This window comes from Pungitius pungitius, chromosome 8, assembly GCF_949316345.1.
Source record: "Pungitius pungitius chromosome 8, fPunPun2.1, whole genome shotgun sequence".
Taxonomy (NCBI): domain Eukaryota; kingdom Metazoa; phylum Chordata; class Actinopteri; order Perciformes; family Gasterosteidae; genus Pungitius; species Pungitius pungitius.
In genome coordinates this window covers 7,031,777-7,051,556 of record NC_084907.1, presented here as the reverse complement: position 1 = coordinate 7,051,556, position 19,780 = coordinate 7,031,777, and the positions used below count along the sequence as shown (strand labels likewise).

Here is a 19,780-nt window from a genome sequence, read left to right as displayed (position 1 = left end):
ACCGTGTGAAGACAGGGTCAAATAAGGTTATTATTTGGATCTGCGTGCGAATTTTTAAAAAAAACCCTCATATGCTGCCTCCTTCACGCCGTGTCGTAATGCATAGTGTAATATTAGTAAATAATTTGCAATCTGAAGGTAAAGGTATAAATGGAGCATGTGTAGTGTAGTGGCTGCCTTTAGGGCTACTGGGAAATTACTGCTTCCACTCTATACCTGTGTCCCATACTAAAAAACAATCGATAAAAAGTCATTTCAACCGAAGTTGTGAATTACGAATAATAGATATTGATTGATTCATGAATGAAAAGTTGACACCTGAAATCTAGAAATGTACACAATAAACGGGTGTTCCACGGTTGCCCCACTGCCCCTGAACGCGGCCGTAGACCAACTGCAACGCCCCCTCAGCCTGTCGGTTACCGCCCACAAAGTTACTCAGCCAGGTGACAGCTGAGCCCGCTGCCCTCAACGCGACTGAACCCAACGCAGCATATAACAGACGAGACAACGACGTCCCGCCAGCGCCAGGTCACTTATTTGTTGTGATTATTAACCGTTTTCACGCGGAAGCATCTCTTCCGCTCGCTGCTGGAGAGAAGTTAGCTAGCAGCAGGAGAGAACATCGTCAACGTTAGCTCCTCTGACGTTACTACCGGGGAGAGCGTTCAACGGTTGTTGCTATCTCGGACCAGAGTTTTTTTTTTTCTTCATTTTTTGACAGACACCGTCGACATGTCGGATCTGTCCGGGGAGGCGAAGCTGGAGGTGAAACAGGCGAGCAAAGAGGTGAAAGAGAGCGAAAACGTAGCGGAAAAATACTCCGCTATGACCGTAAGCAAGAACAGCGAAATGAACATGGGAGAGCTGTCGTCCGCCTTCAGCGCGGTGCCCACTCACAAACCAGTCAAAAAGGTAAGGTCGATGCAGTGGTGTCCAATGCTCTTAGTCTGTTCGATACATCGTTTCCAGGGGACCTAATTAATGCACCGTGTTCATGTGGGCGCACGGGGTCAGCTGTGGCTCGATAAAGTTGGGTTTGACACGGATCGAACCACATACTGGCCAGTACAACCAACTGTTATCCTCCTGTTGGCGAGTAAAGGAAATAGCCTTTATCTGCCTTTTGCTACGTTAATATATTGGTATTCATGACGGATCGAAGCCAAATTATACGCAAATGATCTTTCAAAGCTAATGGTCACATAAAGATGCAGTCTGGCGAATAATATTGTATGTGAAAAATAAGCCTACCTCTAAATATGTTGTATATGCTACAGTATACATTTTTTAGATGTGCCTTTCCAGCAATAGAAGCTCAGCATTGAAAAGTCACATGGGTCACATTTCCACTGTCTTATGTGTGTACAATGACGAGTCTGAAGATTTCTTTGTGATCCTTAGTCACTATTGTGCTTCTTTGCTTTAAAAAAAAACCCCACAGTTCAGTTTATCTTCTCAGTCTTATGTTCAGTTACACGTACGCTTTTGACTTCCTTTCCGCATCCAACTCCAGAAACAATTGAATGATGTGCTCCATGTAACACTAACAAAAGAGAGGTGTCCACTGACACCTACAAGGAACAAGGAAGACTTGCATCAGGAATTCTTGAGGTTTAAAGTTTAAAAAAAAAGTAAAATACACCCACTTTTGACTTTTTACACAGAGAAAACATATCAAGCTTACAATTCAAGTGTGACCAGAGACCTTTTAAATGCCATGTGTCAACAGCCAAGATTGATTAGTCAACCTGGAAGTCTCACTTTAGAACTGTTCCACATCCTCATTCTCTTTCAGGGAGGAATTGATACTTATAGAAACCGTTAGCTGGGCATTTTATGGCTCTCAAAAGAAAGAAATCATGTCATTAATTTAGTTAACATCAGAATTCACAATATTTGGTATGATCCTTGCAAATTTAAATAATCTACTACTTTCCAAAGCTTTAATCCTGGTCACGGTGAAAAGAATATAATTCAGAGCCTGCAGCCCTAGGAACAGCTATTGCTGCATGACATTGTGGTAAAACACAGAAAGAAAAGCTACTGACAAAGTTAGGTCATCGCTATTTTCAACTGTCATGTAAGGTCAAAGGTTTTAGAAAGAGGATAAACAAGAGGACTATACCTCTTTGTATGTTGCATGGACTAAATCACAGGGTCAACAGAGCCATCTAATATACACAAATTAAAGGTTCATTAAAACCTAATATAAACACCAACTTAAACATAAGATACAATATATCCTGTAAGTACATAGAATAGTAAAATGCTTGTATAAAATAATGTGGTCAGGTGTCATCATAAAATACGTTTTTTCAGGCCGATCACCTGTCCTGCCTGTTCAACATCACCACCATCATTATTGTTATTGTAATGCATATCATTCAGGCTGAGGTGCTGCAACCCATACTATCCTTTCTAGGGTGAAATATGCTTCACATTATTCTTTATTGCCATGTCATTTTTCCTGGTATGTGGAGGGTTTACTGTTCCACAGCAAACCTGGCGCCCGTAGAGAGTGACTGTGTCAGGATGGAGAACCTTCGATATGAGCAGAATGGGGAATGTTTGCTGGCAACAAAATATTCTGATTTTAAATTTAGTAACGTTATGTTCCCATTTTCTAATTGTGTCTAACACCAAAAAAAAAAGTTATTCGGAAACTGTTGCGCTGTAGACTTTTCCGGTTGACCGAACTGGAGATAACGCTTCAGCACCTGGAAGAAGTTTTTTTAATTTTTTTCTCACTCAAAGATTAGCTGAGCAGACGTGACGCCAGTTCCTTCCTCTTACACAGTTTGCTTTGCCTTGAGTGTGCATTAGCTACTCATATCGAGTAAACAAGGGACTACATTAGGATAATAGGGTAGTCCACTGAGTGTGGAAATCAATCAATAGTTACAATGTGCACACCAACATTTTCACACCAAAACCATATTTTACTGTAACACATTAAAATATATTATAAACATGATACGTTTCTGGATGGATGCTCACAGTCATTACACAAGCGTGAGTCTGGTGGGGCCACCCGTTATGATGATGCAGTAAATCCGCGGCCAATTATCTGTTTTTGGCAAAATAACTGAATTAGATGCTGTCCGATTCCTATTTGCAGGATTATCAAGTCGTCAAAGTGTTTTTTTAGTAAGGAGTGTAATTGTTCTAAAGTTCACTCCTTCCACACTTGGTGAGGGTGATGAATAAGATTTTACAAATATAAACAGGCCACCTCCCCCTTTGACTGAGGGAGAGGATGATTCAAACTCCATAGTGAGTCAGAACCGTACACATCGCTCATATTTGGAAATATAGCCTCAGCCTGATCCATCTTTGAACACAAAGCATGCAACTTCATCTATTTCCCTTTCTATACATACATGTATATTAGCAAATCCAGTTTGTGGAGGACAAGCAGGAGTTCAGCAGGTTCCCCACCAAGGCCGGCCGTCGCTCCCTGTCCCGCTCCATCTCCCAGTCCTCCACCGACAGCTACGGCTCCGGTAAGAAGGAGAAAAGTGCAGCATTCACTCTACCCTCCAGTGATCAATCATTCTGTATAATCACACGAATCCCAGACTGTCATTTGATGAAGAAAAAACTGTTAGTTTAGACGTTGGACGCGGTGAATATAGAGCGTTTATTTTATTAAACCACTTTTGTGTTTGTGTTTTGGTGGCTTAAATTAAGGCGAGTTCTTTAAAGACCTTGTTTCCTCTACAGCCGCGTCCTATACGGATAGCTCTGACGATGAGACCTCACCTCGGGACAAAACTCAGGTGAACTCCAAGGGAAGCAGCGACTTCTGCGTCAAGAGCATCAAACAGGCTGAATTTGGAAGACGTGAGATTGAGATCGCAGAACAAGGTAAGACACGGCTGGGTCAAAGTCCAGATTTAATTCCCCCCGTAACCTAAGCAACGCGTCGTAATATGTTAAACCAAACACTATTCAGAAATTTAGCAAATATCTGTAAAGCTGTCTATTTACTGCAGGCACTGTTCTTTTGAGCTGGAGCCCCTAACATTCTTGATCTGGCTTATTCCACTTCTAATTCTAATTTAAAGAAATAAAACTGAACCGCTTTCACCACACAAAATAACCTTACAGTGAAGAAAAGGCCAAAGTGCCAGTATTCTCTTTGTCTGGCTAATTTTCTTAAATGAAGGGTAGTGTTAGAACTCAATATTTGTCAGAGTATTTTGCATTATCTGCCGTTTTTCTCACATGCCTTTTTTATATTTTCAGATATGTCAGCGCTGATCTCACTCAGGAAGAGAGCGCAGAGTGAGAAGCCGTTGGCAGGTGCCAAAATAGTAGGCTGCACCCACATCACTGCTCAGACCGCAGTAAGATTTCTCTCTGAGCTTCAGGGCTCGAGCATCGGATGTAGTGTGATCCAGTACCTCTCGATCAAGACAGGTTTTTAGGTCAAATGTCTGCACTACTTACTGTCTAGAAAACCGGATTTTTTGATAACTGTATCTCAACTGTTCCGTTACTCGAGTCTCAAATGATTAAAGTGCTGTGGATTTGGTGGGTTACGATTCAAATACACAATTGCTGTGCTTCCTCTGTGTTTTTTTTTTCTCCAGGTGCTGATTGAAACTCTGGCGGCTCTCGGGGCTCAGTGCCGCTGGACTGCATGTAACATTTACTCCACACAAAATGAAGTGGCTGCTGCTCTGTCAGAGACCGGTAAGCAGTAGATGAGGTGAAGAAAACTGACTTTTACCTCAAATCAATCCTGGGAATATTGTTTGTTGAATACTGGACACCGTGAACACTTTTCTTTGGAACCTCACCATCTCGAGGTGGTGCAAATCTTACATATTTTAATTGCACTTTATTACAAACAATAATCATATGATTAGTGTGTTCTTTGGATTAGTTTTTACCACAAGCTTCTCTTTTATTTTATTTTTTTTAGAACCGAGGTCACTGAAAATGTTTAATCAACTCTTGAAAAATCAGCCTTGCGGAGATAATGGCAGCACATAAGATTTGACCTTTAGGGAACCAGCGGTGCTACTTTAGCCTTTTATCTGTGGTTGCTATGTGACGGTTTAAGTATGTTCTAAATTTTCACTGGACTTTTCATGATCAGACAAGGGGAGGGGGTTACAATAGATCAAGGTGTCTTTGCATTTTAGGAGAATAGAGTTTGTTTTAAGTAAGTTGTTGCTCTGCATAGTTTACTACATACAAACTTATGTGGAAACAAACAAACATTTTCATGAAACTTAACAAATGTCTGCGACGATCGTGACGTTAAAATGTTGTGTGCTGCGGTTTTGTTTTAGGTGTGGCGGTGTTTGCCTGGAAAGGGGAGTCGGAGGATGATTTCTGGTGGTGCATCGACCACTGTGTCAACACTGAGGGTTGGCAGCCCAACATGGTACATGGAAAAGTTTTCTTTCTACCTTTTATTGAGGGACCAGTTCATTGTGCAGGAGGCTGTGATATGTGGATAATGTACACAAACCGATGCCTCAAATAGACATGTTGATTTCAGTTAATAGCTCATGTATGTAAATAAGTGTCACTTGTCTGTTAGATCCTTGATGACGGAGGAGATTTGACGCACTGGGTGTACAAGAAATACCCCAACGTATTCAAGAAGATCAGGGGCATTGTAGAGGAGAGTGTAACTGGGGTTCACAGGTGATTTACTGCTTGATTCCTGTAGACTATATAGGAACCCAACCACAGCTGTGATTAAAGGTCAAGGCTTCCACTGTCCCTTTCTTGCATCTCTGCAGGTTATATCAGCTGTCTAAAGCTGGAAAACTGTCCGTACCGGCTATGAATGTAAATGACTCGGTGACAAAGCAGAAGTTTGACAACCTCTACTGCTGCAGAGAGTCCATCCTGGACGGGTAGGTGGACTCAGGTTTTTGGTGTTTCGTTGTTGGAAGGCTGAGCAATAACAACTTTACAACATCAGACAGTTTTGTAGTGACCAAGGTTAGAAAGAACAATTTAATAGTGTTGGAATGACATAATAGTCACCCGGACCAAGAAAAGATCAAATTAATTACTTCCAAGTGCTTTTCTCCTTGTCATGCTCTTCTACCGTGTACACTCTCTAGACGTTATGAGCAAAACAGCCTGAAAACACAGCTATTCAATTAATTACCGCCCTGTTCTGTACCACCGCGACAGCATATAAATAGTGTAGTTCTCTTTAACAACGTCTGCACATCTCTGTATCGAGTCAGTGCTTTCTGCTCTGACTGCACATCATTTATTGCCGTTCCTTCCCATTAATAATCTGGAAAGTACACAGAGGTCTTGTGTTGCATCATGTGCTGCCACACTCAATTTCGTAACCATTACACTTTTAGATTTTTGCCCTGGGATATAGCTAATGATCTGTTTTAATCACGAGCATGCATTGGGATATTATTCAAAACTGTTGAACCGTCACAGTGTATATATTACACTGTAGTATATAGTACTAGTACTATATTCAAAATATAGTTTTATTGAAAATATTCATTTATGTCCCTCAAACCTCTCCAGGTTGAAGAGAACCACAGATGTCATGTTTGGAGGAAAACAGGTGGTCGTATGTGGGTACGGAGAGGTGAGATGCTTCTTGTAACATTTTCATAGCACACTAATATCTATCACATAGCTGTGAAAACATGCATGATGATGACACATAGCAATGGTAATTCCTCATGCCGGGGGTTCATAACATAGGACAGCTGTCATCCCATTTCATTGAACAATATGTACCTGACATTATTACACTTGCAATAATTGGAACATGTAACTGTCTTGCCTTGCAGGTTGGAAAAGGTTGTTGTGCTGCTCTGAAAGCTCTCGGATCTGTCGTCTCTATTACAGAGATTGATCCCATCTGTGCCCTGCAGGCCTGGTGAGGAAAACAACAAGTGGGATTATGATGATCCACACTGAATCTGTTGAATGTCAAGAATGTATCAGTAGTACACATTGCGGGATGGATAACATCGCTTAGCCAGCTATCTGTGTTTTGTTAATTATTTAACAACCATATTTTTAGACAACGGATGTTCAGCTTGAAATAAAACACACAACATTGACCCGACAGGGACTCCGGCCCTAGAGCTGTATTGAGTTGAGAGTCAATAAATAAAATATGTTGTCTGTTTGTCACTGGAGCGGAATGCTGATCATCCGCTCTCTTTAACAGCATGGACGGATTCAGGGTGGTCAAACTGAATGAGGTCATTCGCCAGGTTGACGTCATCATCACATGCACTGGTAACTCCACTTCTAACAGTGCAGGTGTTAACTACTCATTGGAAATACTGACATGGGATTACATTATACAGCTTCTCTGTTTAGACTTTTCTGACATAATAAATGCCTTTTAGTTCACAGGCCTTTGTACGATTTCTTTCGGCTGCATGCTAAATCTGTCCTGTGAGGTGGACGATCTACTCTAATTGATGGTGTCTCTCCGTAGGGAACAAGAACGTGGTAACCAGAGACCAGCTGGACCGCATGAAGAATGGCTCCATTGTCTGCAACATGGGCCACTCCAATACTGAGATTGATGTGGTACTGTACCTTGACTGAAAACACTAAAACAATTTATAGCACTTAGATTATACTTAAACTGGATCTAATCTATAGCAAGTTGTAAATCGGCTTCTTTGAAATTTCACTTTGATGTTTCTTGTCCTTTTTGAGTTTGTATGCTTATGGTTGAAACGCACTTAATGTAAGTTGCTTTGTATAAAAGTGTCACCTAAATGACAAGTAATGCAATGTGGTAAATGACTTGATGTGTATTGAAACAGTGCGCATAAACCTGTCCTCACGTTGCAGGCAAGCCTTCGGACCCCCGAGCTGACCTGGGAGAGAGTGCGCTCCCAGGTGGATCACGTAATTTGGCCTGATGGCAAAAGAGTCATCCTTCTGGCTGAGGTAATTGGCTAAATTACCATTGCTCTTTATTTGTCTGTGTTAGTGTCATTTGTAGAAAATGTAATATTATCTTGCTTGAATTTTATGCAACAAAACACAGAAACTGTGTTTAATTTCATATAATTGGAACATACAGGATTATCTCTTACGTTGTCTTCTTCCACAGGGTCGTCTTCTTAACCTCAGCTGCTCCACTGTTCCTACCTTTGTCTTGTCCATCACAGCCACCACCCAGGTAACTAGTGAGGCCAACATCTGGCCTGCAATAAGCTATACTGTTCAGCAGATAAATATGCAAAGTCATAATACTGCCGTCCACTCCGATGTTCAGACCCTATTCTAACCATAATGTCCATCCATTTTCAACCATATTGTTAATCCATGTTTGTGCTCAGGCCTTGGCCCTGATAGAGTTGTACAACGCTCCCGAGGGACGATACAAGCAGGATGTTTACTTGCTTCCCAAGAAGATGGGTGAGGATCTAAATATAAATAAATATATTCTCAGGATGCCTTGTGTGTAAGCTTTGAGTGTGTTTGTTTCTGACGGGGCTGCACGGCGCCATAGCACTGTCGCCTCACAGCTCAGAGGAACCCTGGTGCATTCTGGGGGGATGTTTCAGACAGGGCTAAGATTAAAAAAGGCTTACCTATGTCCAGTGGTGATTGCGGCTCTTTAACTACTAATCTGACAGGCTTAGACCTCTTAACGCTGGGTATCCATTTCTGAATAAACCATATTCATTCCAGATGAATATGTTGCCAGTCTGCATCTGACCACTTTTGATGCCCACCTGACGGAGCTTTCTGATGACCAGGCCAAGTACCTGGGCCTGAATAAGAATGGCCCTTTCAAACCAAACTACTACAGGTACAGTTCTGCAGAGTGTTGCAACTATGAAATCAACGATATAAAGATTGCAAATAATTATTCAACATTTAAAAACCAAACATGTCATGAATAAACTTCTTGGTATTCACAGGTATTAGTTTGCAAGGGAACCACAGCTCAGCTACCATCAAAGAAAAGAGAAAGATTTATGTATTTAGTTTTTCATACTTTTCACACGATGCAAAGTTTTTATTGAGTTGTATTTTACTGACTACGTTAGATTTTGCTTCACTTGCTGTTCAGAACTGCACACGGCACCCAGCTTGATATGAAAATTCAGTGTAACTGAAGCACTTCTATCTGCTGTTCAGTTATTATATTTTCTACCATTATTGTCTGTTTCCAAATCTGCGTGCCCTGATGTTATTTTAGTGCTTCTATTGATGTTGATTAATGTGTAATGTGTGTTTTGTGCCAAATGACTGTGATAGAGAAGGGCTGAAGTTGTTGTAAAATGCTTGTGATTAGTTGTTAAAACCCTCTTAAAGTGATTCCCTTAATATAAACATATTATATTCCTCCACTTGAAAATCCAAACCCATAAAACTAAAACTCTGAGGTTTTTAGCAGCTGTTGGCTCCCTGCTTTGTCTCTCTCATCAACTTTTACACAGAGCCACTGGCAGCCAATAAAGAAGTCAAGCTCCAATTCTATTTCTCAGGAGTATGTGAACAAAATTACCTTTAATTGGTCAGGTGACAAAAAAATTGATTCCAATTAGTGGCTGGTGTGTGTATGCTGGGGGCATAAGTAAGCGATTATTTGCTGCCGAACAAGCCATAAATACTTGATAATCTGATTGCAAATCAGGAATGTTTGTTTCTCTCCGCTAGTGGTCAAAAATCCCTTAATGCAGCTTTAAAGTAATGTGGCGATGTTCACTTACTTCTTACATTCCATCCCCAAGAAATGTCCCGTTCTGTAGTATTATTCACATTATAGAAGAATAAGACGATTACAGACATAAATTGGGCTTTATTTTCAAGAATGATTTTTCCTTTTACGAGGTTTTGGTGTTTACCAAATCAGCAATGTCTGAAGTTAGTGTCCATGTCTATTCTCAACTGTCATTTACATTAAAAGATTATTTACAGTGGAACTGTAAAATATGTTACCTGTCCAGAGTTAGTTGATTATTGCAGCTATTTACATTCTGTGTAAATATCACGTCATAGACGACATGTTGAGCTGTATGTTTATGCTGTGCATGTTGCAGCAGCTGACCAGCCGCCCTCATTATTGTATTTGCTGAATTGCAACATTGAGTTTATTGTTCGATTTGTCAGAGGAACTTACTCACGTAATAACTAGAGGCTGTCTCTTTTTCTGTTGAAAATTCTAACTGAGTTTTTGTGACAAACTAGTTTTGTGATGCTTTTCCCTGTTCAAAAAGCTAAGAACAGATTTTGTGAGGCTTGTTACATGCACAAAGTCATTATGCCACTTTTACTTCTACTACTACGTAAATTTAACACAAATAGTCTATTTAGCTGAGTGATTCTTTTTTTAATTCAAACTATATACTCTGGAGGTAGTAGTTGTGTCGTGCTAATTTTTTTGCTTTTCAACATGCTGTTTATCATGCGCATGGTCTGTTGGCCAAATCTTACACCAAACTGTTGACAGCATTACTGTCCCGGATGAGGGTTGAGAACCGTGTTACCTTTTTAAGGTGTTTCATCATGCTTCACCAAGCCGTACCCACAGAAATACAGTGTTTCCTGTATTTCATCTTTGTGAATTTTAGCCAACACAGTCTCATCCCTTGCTCCGGCTGTTTAATTGTCTGTTAGCCAACGGGATGCTGCTATAAAATCCTTTCATCTTTGCACTAGGACCTTTTTTAAAAGCATCAGAGTTTGAGGACGTCATTGTAAGCAAGATAAGCGCTGTGACTGTGGTTACTGGTCAGTTGACAGTGCCTTGTGACTCACTTACTCATTTATATTCACATGTATTACTGTTTTCTGAGGGATGTCCCTATTGTTATTTTGCAATATACAGTGATCGCTATGCAGCAAAACCAACTCTCCAATGGTTGGGCTTTACTAGAACAATAGGCATTGCTGTAAGATGACTAATGATTCAAAACATTAGTGGACCACATTTATAGTCTTGATCAATTTAGATTTTTTTTTTGATTTCTTGTAAAAATCAGGCATTTTAAATAGTTTGCAGTGGTCACTTAAAATAGGTCTTTAACATGTTTTAACTAATTTGACCCTTGTTGTAAATCTATTATAGAGACAAATGAATGTATTCTTAGTGGAACAAACATCTTGACGCTTGTAAAATTGAACCAAATAAGCTCCTTTGTGATTTGACTGCACACTGCTAATTGTTTGAAGTTTTTGACGTTGAGATGAGTGTTTGTTTGAAGAATTACAAAGTAATTACAAAAGCAGGTTATTTTCGACAACACAATTTTGGCAGTGTGCACACCCTGCTAGATTTATTTGCACAGTTCCCTTTAATAAAATACTTGTTTAGATTTAAAATGGACTCTGATGCATTATTTCGCCCCTCTTACTACTAGAAACCCAACCATACTCCTCCTGTCCTCCGTTTTGTAATGGGAATGTGTCCTCCTCCTTAAGTTTTCTTATCAGACGTGTTGGGGACTATGTCAGATTGTTTATGATGCTCCACATAAGTTAATTTGATGTGGTGGAGCGTGTACACATTGCTTTAAAAAAATCAACAATCAACAATCTTCACCTTTTGGGTTACTGACATTGAGCACTCTGAGCACCACTCTGCAAGTTAATTGATTTTCTCTTGGTATAAAGTCTTCTTTTACAAATCATTATGACTTGTAGAACATAGATAAGTACCACACACGAGTAAAACTTGGATGGGTAGGACGCCAACCACATAATGTATGTGTGTATGTCTTTCAAAATGTATGAAAAAATGAGGGTTACCAGTCTCGTGGATAAACAACCTCTCGCGAGAGGACACTTTAGACAAAAAGTGATGGACGCCGGTGGAAACGGTGGTGGGCTTCCTGTAAACAATAAACAGAGAGCAATGCTACCCAACAAGGCTAGGGGCGAATTTACCCGCAACCCAAGAAAAGATTCAGAGGTACGTAGTTTAAAAATGAACATCGAGCTCACCAGACACACCGTCGAGGCTTTTCTGCTGCTGAGAGCTAACGTTAGCGCTTTCCGGCTAGCTCAGCTAGCATCTCTAATTCCACCAACTTGGGCAACGTACGGACGGTAGCCACGGGGGCCAGGGAGGGTATTCAAGTAGTCCCTATATATTCTGCAATGTTTTCCTTCTAGTTAATTTTTTGACGTATGTTATGTAGAACAGTAATGTAGCTTAGCAGGGGCTAGCTAGCTGATGTTAGCTCGTCACAGGCCAGACTGAAGTCGCTGTCAGAAGTCCACCTGTTGAAAAAGGAATCACCCGAGAGGCAAACTGGATTCTTCTTTAAAACCTACTGCGCGAGTGTGTTAATAAAAGAGGCTTGTTTAGTTAAATGAACACACTAAAGTCACCGTGTACCAATAAAGACGGCAAACGGAGCCGGATCTTCACAGCTTTCATGTTTTTCTGCGTCGACCTCCTTGTAATCGTTTGAATTCAATCCGACCATAACACGCGATCTTTCTACATTAAAATTACAACCCAAACAGCTGTCAATGGGATTGAGGCATTTTGCTATGTGCCACCATCAGTTCATCAAGGTCTGAAGACTTGGCCCCTTTACTACTAGAATCACGACTATGTAATCACGACTATGTAGAGTTATCATTACATTCACGTCATTTACACGATAACGCGTTGCATTCCAAATGTCACTTTGGTTTTCTTCACTGTGTTCTGTTATTAAGCATATTATAGTTGGGTATTTTATTCCTAATAGTGCAGCTGGTCCTGCGACTGATTTGGTTTATTCTGTTAAATAGTGACACCTATAATATATTGGTATCTGTAGAATGAAGATTTTTTTTAATGGTTTCTATCTGTCAGATCAATGCAGATGTCAGTTGAATTATTACTCTATTGTAATTCTCTGATCATAGGGACTTAACATGTGTGGTGTGTTGTTTATAGGGGCTGTCGGAGTCTCCAGACCTTGAGTTCAGATATGCTGATACAGACAAGTGGGCTGCAGAGCTGTCAGGTGTGGTCATTATGTGCATTGACAAATCCTGACTCCTGGTGGTTCCTCAGAATTTTATTTTTAGAAGATATAATGTGTTTACATAATTTCTATATTTTGTGTTTCAGAGCTGTATAGTTATACCGAAGGGCCAGAGTTTGGTCTCAATAGGAAATGCTTCGAGGTTGAATTCAAAACACATGGTGTGTAGTTCAACAAACATACACTCAGTCAAATTTTAGTGAATTCTTGATAAACAATCCATGGTTACTATGGCATATACATTTTCTTATCTCCACCTTTTGTGTTTTAGTTTCAAATAAGAAGTGGACCGAGCTTGATGCTGCTCAACACAGAGCTCACGCCATGCGCCTGTTGGACGGTCTGGAGGTTATTGCCCGCGAGAGGCGGCTGAAGGCTGCCAGAGCCATTCTCTACATGGCTCAGGGTAAGTCCACTTTATCTACAACTGGTTTAGCAGGAAATTATTTGTACATAGGGCATTGTACATCCGTCATGCTTGAAATGACAATGTGGTCTTTGTGTTGTATATTCCACTGAGGGGCATTTTGTTTCTCTCAAGGAACCTTTGCTGAGTGCAGCTCTGAGGCTGAGGTGCAGTACTGGATGAGATACAACATCTTTCTGCTGCTGGACGTGGGAACCCTCTCTGCCCTGGTGGAGCTGCTCAACATGGAAATTGAGTATGTTCTCTCATCCGTTCTCTAGCCATGCAGAAGTCATCCTAAATGGATTTTCTTTCCGAGAGGATGTTAGTTTTCCTATATTCAAATGTGATACAGCTTGTTGGTTTTTGTATGTGTTTCGTTTAAATTGTTATTGTATAATGATTTGTATTCTTCCTTTTAGTAATAGTGCTGCCTGCAGTAGTGCTGTCCGGAAACCAGCCATCTCCCTTGCTGACAGCACAGATCTGAGAGTGCTGCTCAACATTATGTACCTGATGGTGGAAACAATACAGCAGGATGACCCTGCCGACAAGCCTGAATGGAATAGCATCAGGGAAACCTTCAGAGCAGAGCTGGGTAGGTTTGACAGAAGCTGCTGTCACGTCACCGATATAAACAAACCTCGCCAGCTGAACAAATTCTAATTTGACACTCAAATACAGGCTCCCCCCTGTTCAACAACGAGCCCATTTCCGTCATGCTCTTCGGCATGGTTACCAAGTTCTGCAGTGGTCACGCGCCTCACTTCCCAATGAAGAAGGTGTTGTTGCTGTTGTGGAAAAGCATACTGGTGAGACACATTAAGTGCTTCCACATTCACAACAACAAAGTAAATGCACTCCAATTAAAATCCTCTCTTCTTCTGTTTAAGTTCACGCTCGGAGGGTTTGAGCAGCTTCTAAGCATAAAGGTGCACAGGCGCGGGGAGCTGGGTCTCCCCCCTCTCCCAGAGGACAGCATTCGAGTCATTCGCAGCATGAGGGCTGCTTCTCCTCCTGCATCTGCATCCGACCTCATAGATCAGCAGCAAAAGCGGGCGCGCCGCGAACACAAGGTAGACAATTGCTGCTAAAACTGATTTGACTGAGATGTAAAAAAAGTGACCTCAACCGAAACCACAGTCGAGAGTCTCAACTCTTCTCTACTTGACTACCAAAGATTTTAGGGCCATTTGCAACAGAAAAAAACCTTTTGCTTATTCTCCAGAGTATAGAATCATTATTGAATTGAGTTGCGTTATTAATTGAATTGAGTTGCATTCATAAATTAGTTGATGAAGTAATCTATACATTGTGCATATTTTTACATAATCTTACAGATTATGGCTTCTTGTTGCCTCTTTGTGCATGTGTTTCAGAGCATATCAATTTCTAACATTCATTTTTCTTACTGTTAATTTAGCCTTTTCCATTGGATTTTATGGAGACCTCAATACATCTGCACAAAATCATATTTTCGACCTGTCCACATCCTCCTTGTTGCCCACACAGGGGTTGATTAAACAGGACAATCTTGACGCGTTCAACGAAAAGGATCCTTACAAGGCGGACGACTCTCGTGAGGACGAGGACGACAACGATGACAACGACAACTCCATAGAGCCAGAGACGTTCCCTCTTGAGAGGGACGAGGTGATGCCTCCGCCGATTCCGCACCCTCCATCAGAGAGGGTGTCCTTCCCCAAAGGGCTGCCATGGGCTCCTAAAGTCCGGTATTTATCCATCCCTTCGTTACATGCACAAATCAACAAAGAACCTTGAAGATTGAAGTCTGATTTGTTCTGACATCTTTTTTTTCTCCAACAGGGAAAAGGACATTGAAAATTTCCTGGAATCAAGTAGAAGTAAATTTATTGGTTACACACTTGGAAAGTAGGTTTTCTCCTTGTTTGCTTTTTTTTTAAGTACTGTGACTGTATTGTTTGTACTGAGTTTAATCTTGTGCACGTCTTACAGTGATACGGACACAGTTGTTGGCTTGCCGAGACCAATTCATGAGAGTATAAAGACATTAAAGCAGGTATTACATTTGTGTGCGACACTTTTGTATAAATGTTTTAGACCTTAAGGATATTCTAAATTACAACACTGCTGCAAGATCTACAGATTACAAGTTTTCTGCTTTTTTTTCAGCACAAATACGTCTCCATTGCTGAGATACAGATTTCAAAGGAGGAGGAGTTTCAGAAAACCCCTCTATCTGGAGTAAGTGGAAGCCAAAATATTTAAGATTCACATAATCCGTTACCCTGGAAATATTTGTGAACAATGCTTGCTGTCTAGAGACATATTCACATTTTTCAACTCTAGCCTCAAGCTACCAAACAAGCAAATATCAAATGTTATATTTTTTCTTTCATTCCCTGACAGGTAGTCTTTTTAAAAATTATATATAAAACTTAAAATACTCTCTCTTTCCAGTACCCCATTATTATGCAGGATTTAAGAACCTTCTCTGTGTATTTGAAAAGAAGTGCTGGAATGCACTTCACGTAGCTGAGTATGAGGTCAAAGTTACTGTAAGGAACTTTTAACTGGTTATGAAACTGGTCTCCTATAAATATATATCTCAATGTAGTCATAGCTGGTATAAATCCTCTAATGTGAATGCTGGTAGAAAAATGAGAGGTTTTATAAATGGAATCTGATGTTTGGAAACTACTGCTTTTGTCCACAAAGACAAAATAAAAGTTCCTCATAGTTGCTCTTTTTTCTTGAGGGTTCACGGTAACGTTTTTTTGTCATGTTCCTTGTTTTCTCCTTCTTCCTCATAAGGGTGAAGAGGAGGTGGAGATGTCCTCCACTGAGCTGCTCTATCAGGGAATCCTACCGAGTTTGCCTCAATACATGGTTAGTGCTGTTTGGGGTGAGGTAGACACTCTGGTACTGTGTATCACGTATGACTCAAGTCACAATAAAGCTTGACAGGCTGGGTATTTCAACTTTTATTCTATTATGTATGATATCCCTAAATGCCTCTGTTAATTGATTTTGTATGAAAAGCAAACGCTAAATATTATATCATTATGGCAATTTAATCCGGCTTAATAGTCGGGTTAATGTTAAAGTACAAATATCAACAACCACCGTTCAGAAGCAGCCATCAGCTTCCATGTCAGACTGTAACTGACTCCACGGTTTGTCTCTGAATGTCAGATCGCTCTGCTTAAGATCCTGCTGGCAGCAGCTCCGACTTCTAAAGCCAAGACGGACTCCATCAACATCCTGGCAGACGTGCTCCCGGAGGAGATGCCGTAAGTGATGCGCGTCCTCTGGAAGGGTTTTAACAGCTTTGCCAGTTCCTTCTCCAGCCCAACATTGAGTTCTGAATGGAGGAGATATCCTGACTTTGATAACAACGTTAAAATTAAATCTTTGTCTAAAGTGGAAAAAGTACAGGGTTGGAAAGATGTAACAATTGGTGTGAACATTAAACAGATGAAAGTTTGTCTGACCGTAAGTAACCAAATCAAAGTAAGAGTTGTAGGAGGTAGGTTAACTTAGAATTGGTAACCTTGTGCTGCAGGACTACGGTGTTGCAAAGCATGAAGCTCGGTGTCGATGTTAATCGACACAAAGAGATCATTGTGAAGGCCATCTCCGCCATCCTGCTGCTGCTTCTCAAGCACTTCAAGCTCAACCACATCTACCAGGTACAGAAATCGCACACCTTTATCACAAGATTATCTTCTTTATTTTTATTCTGCCAAGGTGTGTAAGGAAATAAACAAACATCCATGTCAACTGAGCATGTCTTTTGTGTGCGTATCTCGCAGTTTGAGTACATGGCTCAACATCTGGTGTTTGCCAACTGCATTCCTCTCATTCTGAAGTTCTTCAACCAGAACATCATGTCTTACATCACAGCTAAAAACGGGTACTTTATGGGCCTCTTTGAATTACAAAACAACAAAATAACAATTTCATGATTACATGTTATTGAAGGGTACCTCAATGACTCATTCATTGTGCTTATTTTTCCTTTCCCTGATAGTATTTCTGTTATTGACTTTCCCTATTGTGTGGTGCACGAGCTCCCGGAGTTAACAGCAGAGAGTTTGGTGAGTTTTTCTTTTTTGACTTCTTATGTTAAAAAAAAAAAGTAGGGCTGAAGTAAGTTCTAATGTGGAAATGTTGTCTTTCACAGGAAGCAGGGGACAATAATCAGTTTTGCTGGAGAAATTTGTTCTCCTGCATCAACCTGCTGAGGATCCTCAACAAACTGACCAAGTGGAAGCACTCCAGAACAATGGTGAGCTCATTTCTTACCAAATGGCGTTCATCACAGAAGACCACATCATTTTCCCACCAATTGAAAATAACAGTTTTTTTTCTTTTCCATCCCAGATGTTGGTGGTGTTTAAGTCCGCTCCCATCCTGAAGAGGGCGCTGAAGGTCAAGCAGGCCATGATGCAGCTCTACGTCCTCAAGCTGCTCAAAGTTCAGACCAAATACCTGGGGCGTCAGTGGAGGAAGAGCAACATGAAGACCATGTCAGCCATCTACCAGAAGGTCCGTCATCGGCTTAACGACGACTGGGCCTACGGGAACGGTGAGTGGAAACAACCAACAAATGACGTGTGAATTCAGTGGTGATGGAAGCTTCAGCCGGGAGACAGGAAGTGTGTATTGTAGAGTGTGTATATTATTGTTTTTGCAGTAAATTTCCAGTTGTTCTTAGTGAAACGTTTTGGGTCCCAATTAGAGCTGAGCAGCGACAATTCTGATTATCAGGAATGAGTTGTATTTCACTCGGAGCGTTAAACATGAGCTGCTGTTGGTTGGCCAGATCTGGACGCCCGACCCTGGGATTTCCAGGCCGAGGAGTGTGCTCTGCGGGCCAACATCGAGCGCTTCAACAGTCGCCGCTATGACAAGAGCCACATCAACCCGGACTTCCTGCCCGTGGACAACTGTCTGCAGAGTGTACTGGGGCAGCGCGTGGACCTGCCCGAGGACTTCCAGATGAACTATGACCTGTGGCTGGAGCGGGAGGTCTTCTCCAAACCCATCTCCTGGGAGGAGCTGCTGCAGTGAGAATCCAGGACTTTTAGGAAAAGTTTCAATCAGGAGTTCAGACGCACGCCATCGGTGCTCTCAGCATTACGTCTCGTGCTCTGCTACAGGGTGACGGACGGATGTCCTTCTCTAAAGCGGAAGGTTTAGGCCTACAACAATCGCAAAAAACGATTGAGGTTTTTCCCAACCGTACCAACATTATTTTATTAAAATGAAGCTGCTGATGATGAATCCAGAGCTAAATCTTGCTCCACATTTAGACTTAAACCCGACTCCTACCTTTACACGTACAGGTACTGCCTGTGTGTGCCTCTAACCGGCTATAAAAGGTCTGTAAGTTTGACCTTGAAACACTACATGACAAATTGTTCTTCTTTTTATAGAGATTTATTTGAAATACATGTAATTGTTAGACTGTACCTCTTTGCTGAGGCAGTTCAGTAAAGATGTTAATAAATATAACATTCCCTTGAACATCTATTGACTTTATCTTCAGATATTTGAAAACATACCAGGTTTGGGCGTTTAATCTTAACAGCCTTTTGTACATTTATTAAAATATATTACACTTTACCAGTTATAGAGAGAAGAAACACATTTTGGTTTCATCTGCTTTCCCTTTCGTTGGTTCGCTACATTTGCAAATGATTTAAATTTAATTTGCATAGTTCTGGTTTTGTCCTCTGAGAGTTGGCCTGGAGGAAAGACTTTCACTCCAATACAGCCACGATTTCACTCTTTAGTATCTTCATTAGCTGTTGTGTGGAAGACCTGTTTGCACATGTTAACATGAGGTGATTGTGTGGGAGGAAAGAGGAACTTTTAGGTTTCTGATTTGGGATCAGGGGTTTTTAGGCTTCACTCATCAGACGGCTGCTGTGAACCGAACGGCATCGTTACATTTCCAGGTACAGAACCCCTCTGCTCTGTGTTTTTTTTTTTTAAATGGTTAATTAAATGAGAATACATGTACATTGTGAGACATATTCATCATGACTTTGTCTTTGTTTTCCATAGACTTAAGTATTGTAATAAAACTATACTGTAATTTGTGTATAATTTATCATTTTTTAAATTCTTTTTAGAATATATTTTTGGATTGTGGCAGTAGACACAGAAAGGGAATGTAGAGGATTTTTTAGTCTCTTGAAATTGATTTCTTGTCTCAAACCTGATCTCTATTAACACATGTTGTAAATTAAAATGCTGGCTGGATGTCTTTTCAGGGCCACAAGTCAGAACAATATTGTGTGACAGGACCAAAATTTTTGCGACGGCGCAATTTGTTATCCGTCACGTTTAAGTGGAACATCTCGTGGACTTGAAAAAAATGAATGAGTGAACAACTTGGGACAAG

General features: G+C 40.8%; 2 protein-coding genes across 2 annotated transcripts; both read left to right on the top strand.

Moving 5' to 3' along the window:
* The first annotated feature begins 409 nt into the window (after positions 1-409).
* Positions 410-11,316, top strand: LOC119229810 (S-adenosylhomocysteine hydrolase-like protein 1). Its single transcript, XM_062563819.1, has 17 exons — positions 410-915; positions 3,395-3,506; positions 3,727-3,870; positions 4,252-4,352; positions 4,599-4,701; positions 5,307-5,401; positions 5,561-5,667; positions 5,766-5,882; positions 6,529-6,592; positions 6,801-6,889; positions 7,187-7,257; positions 7,463-7,557; positions 7,828-7,926; positions 8,093-8,161; positions 8,322-8,400; positions 8,677-8,797; positions 8,910-11,316. The coding sequence occupies exons 1-17, from the start codon at positions 736-738 to the stop codon at positions 8,914-8,916; spliced, it is 1,653 nt and encodes a 550-aa protein (XP_062419803.1). The 5' UTR covers positions 410-735; the 3' UTR covers positions 8,917-11,316.
* A 436-nt stretch (positions 11,317-11,752) lies between these two features.
* On the top strand, positions 11,753-19,471 carry strip1 (striatin interacting protein 1). The gene is made up of 20 exons (XM_037489887.2): positions 11,753-11,905; positions 12,887-12,956; positions 13,064-13,138; positions 13,249-13,383; positions 13,519-13,639; positions 13,806-13,981; positions 14,068-14,195; positions 14,277-14,459; positions 14,896-15,116; positions 15,211-15,276; positions 15,361-15,424; positions 15,538-15,609; positions 16,180-16,254; positions 16,561-16,658; positions 16,931-17,057; positions 17,181-17,281; positions 17,399-17,465; positions 17,552-17,656; positions 17,752-17,956; positions 18,194-19,471. Exons 1-20 carry the CDS (start codon positions 11,795-11,797, stop codon positions 18,439-18,441), a joined length of 2,448 nt encoding a protein of 815 aa, XP_037345784.2. The 5' UTR covers positions 11,753-11,794; the 3' UTR covers positions 18,442-19,471.
* The last annotated feature ends 309 nt before the right edge of the window (positions 19,472-19,780 follow it).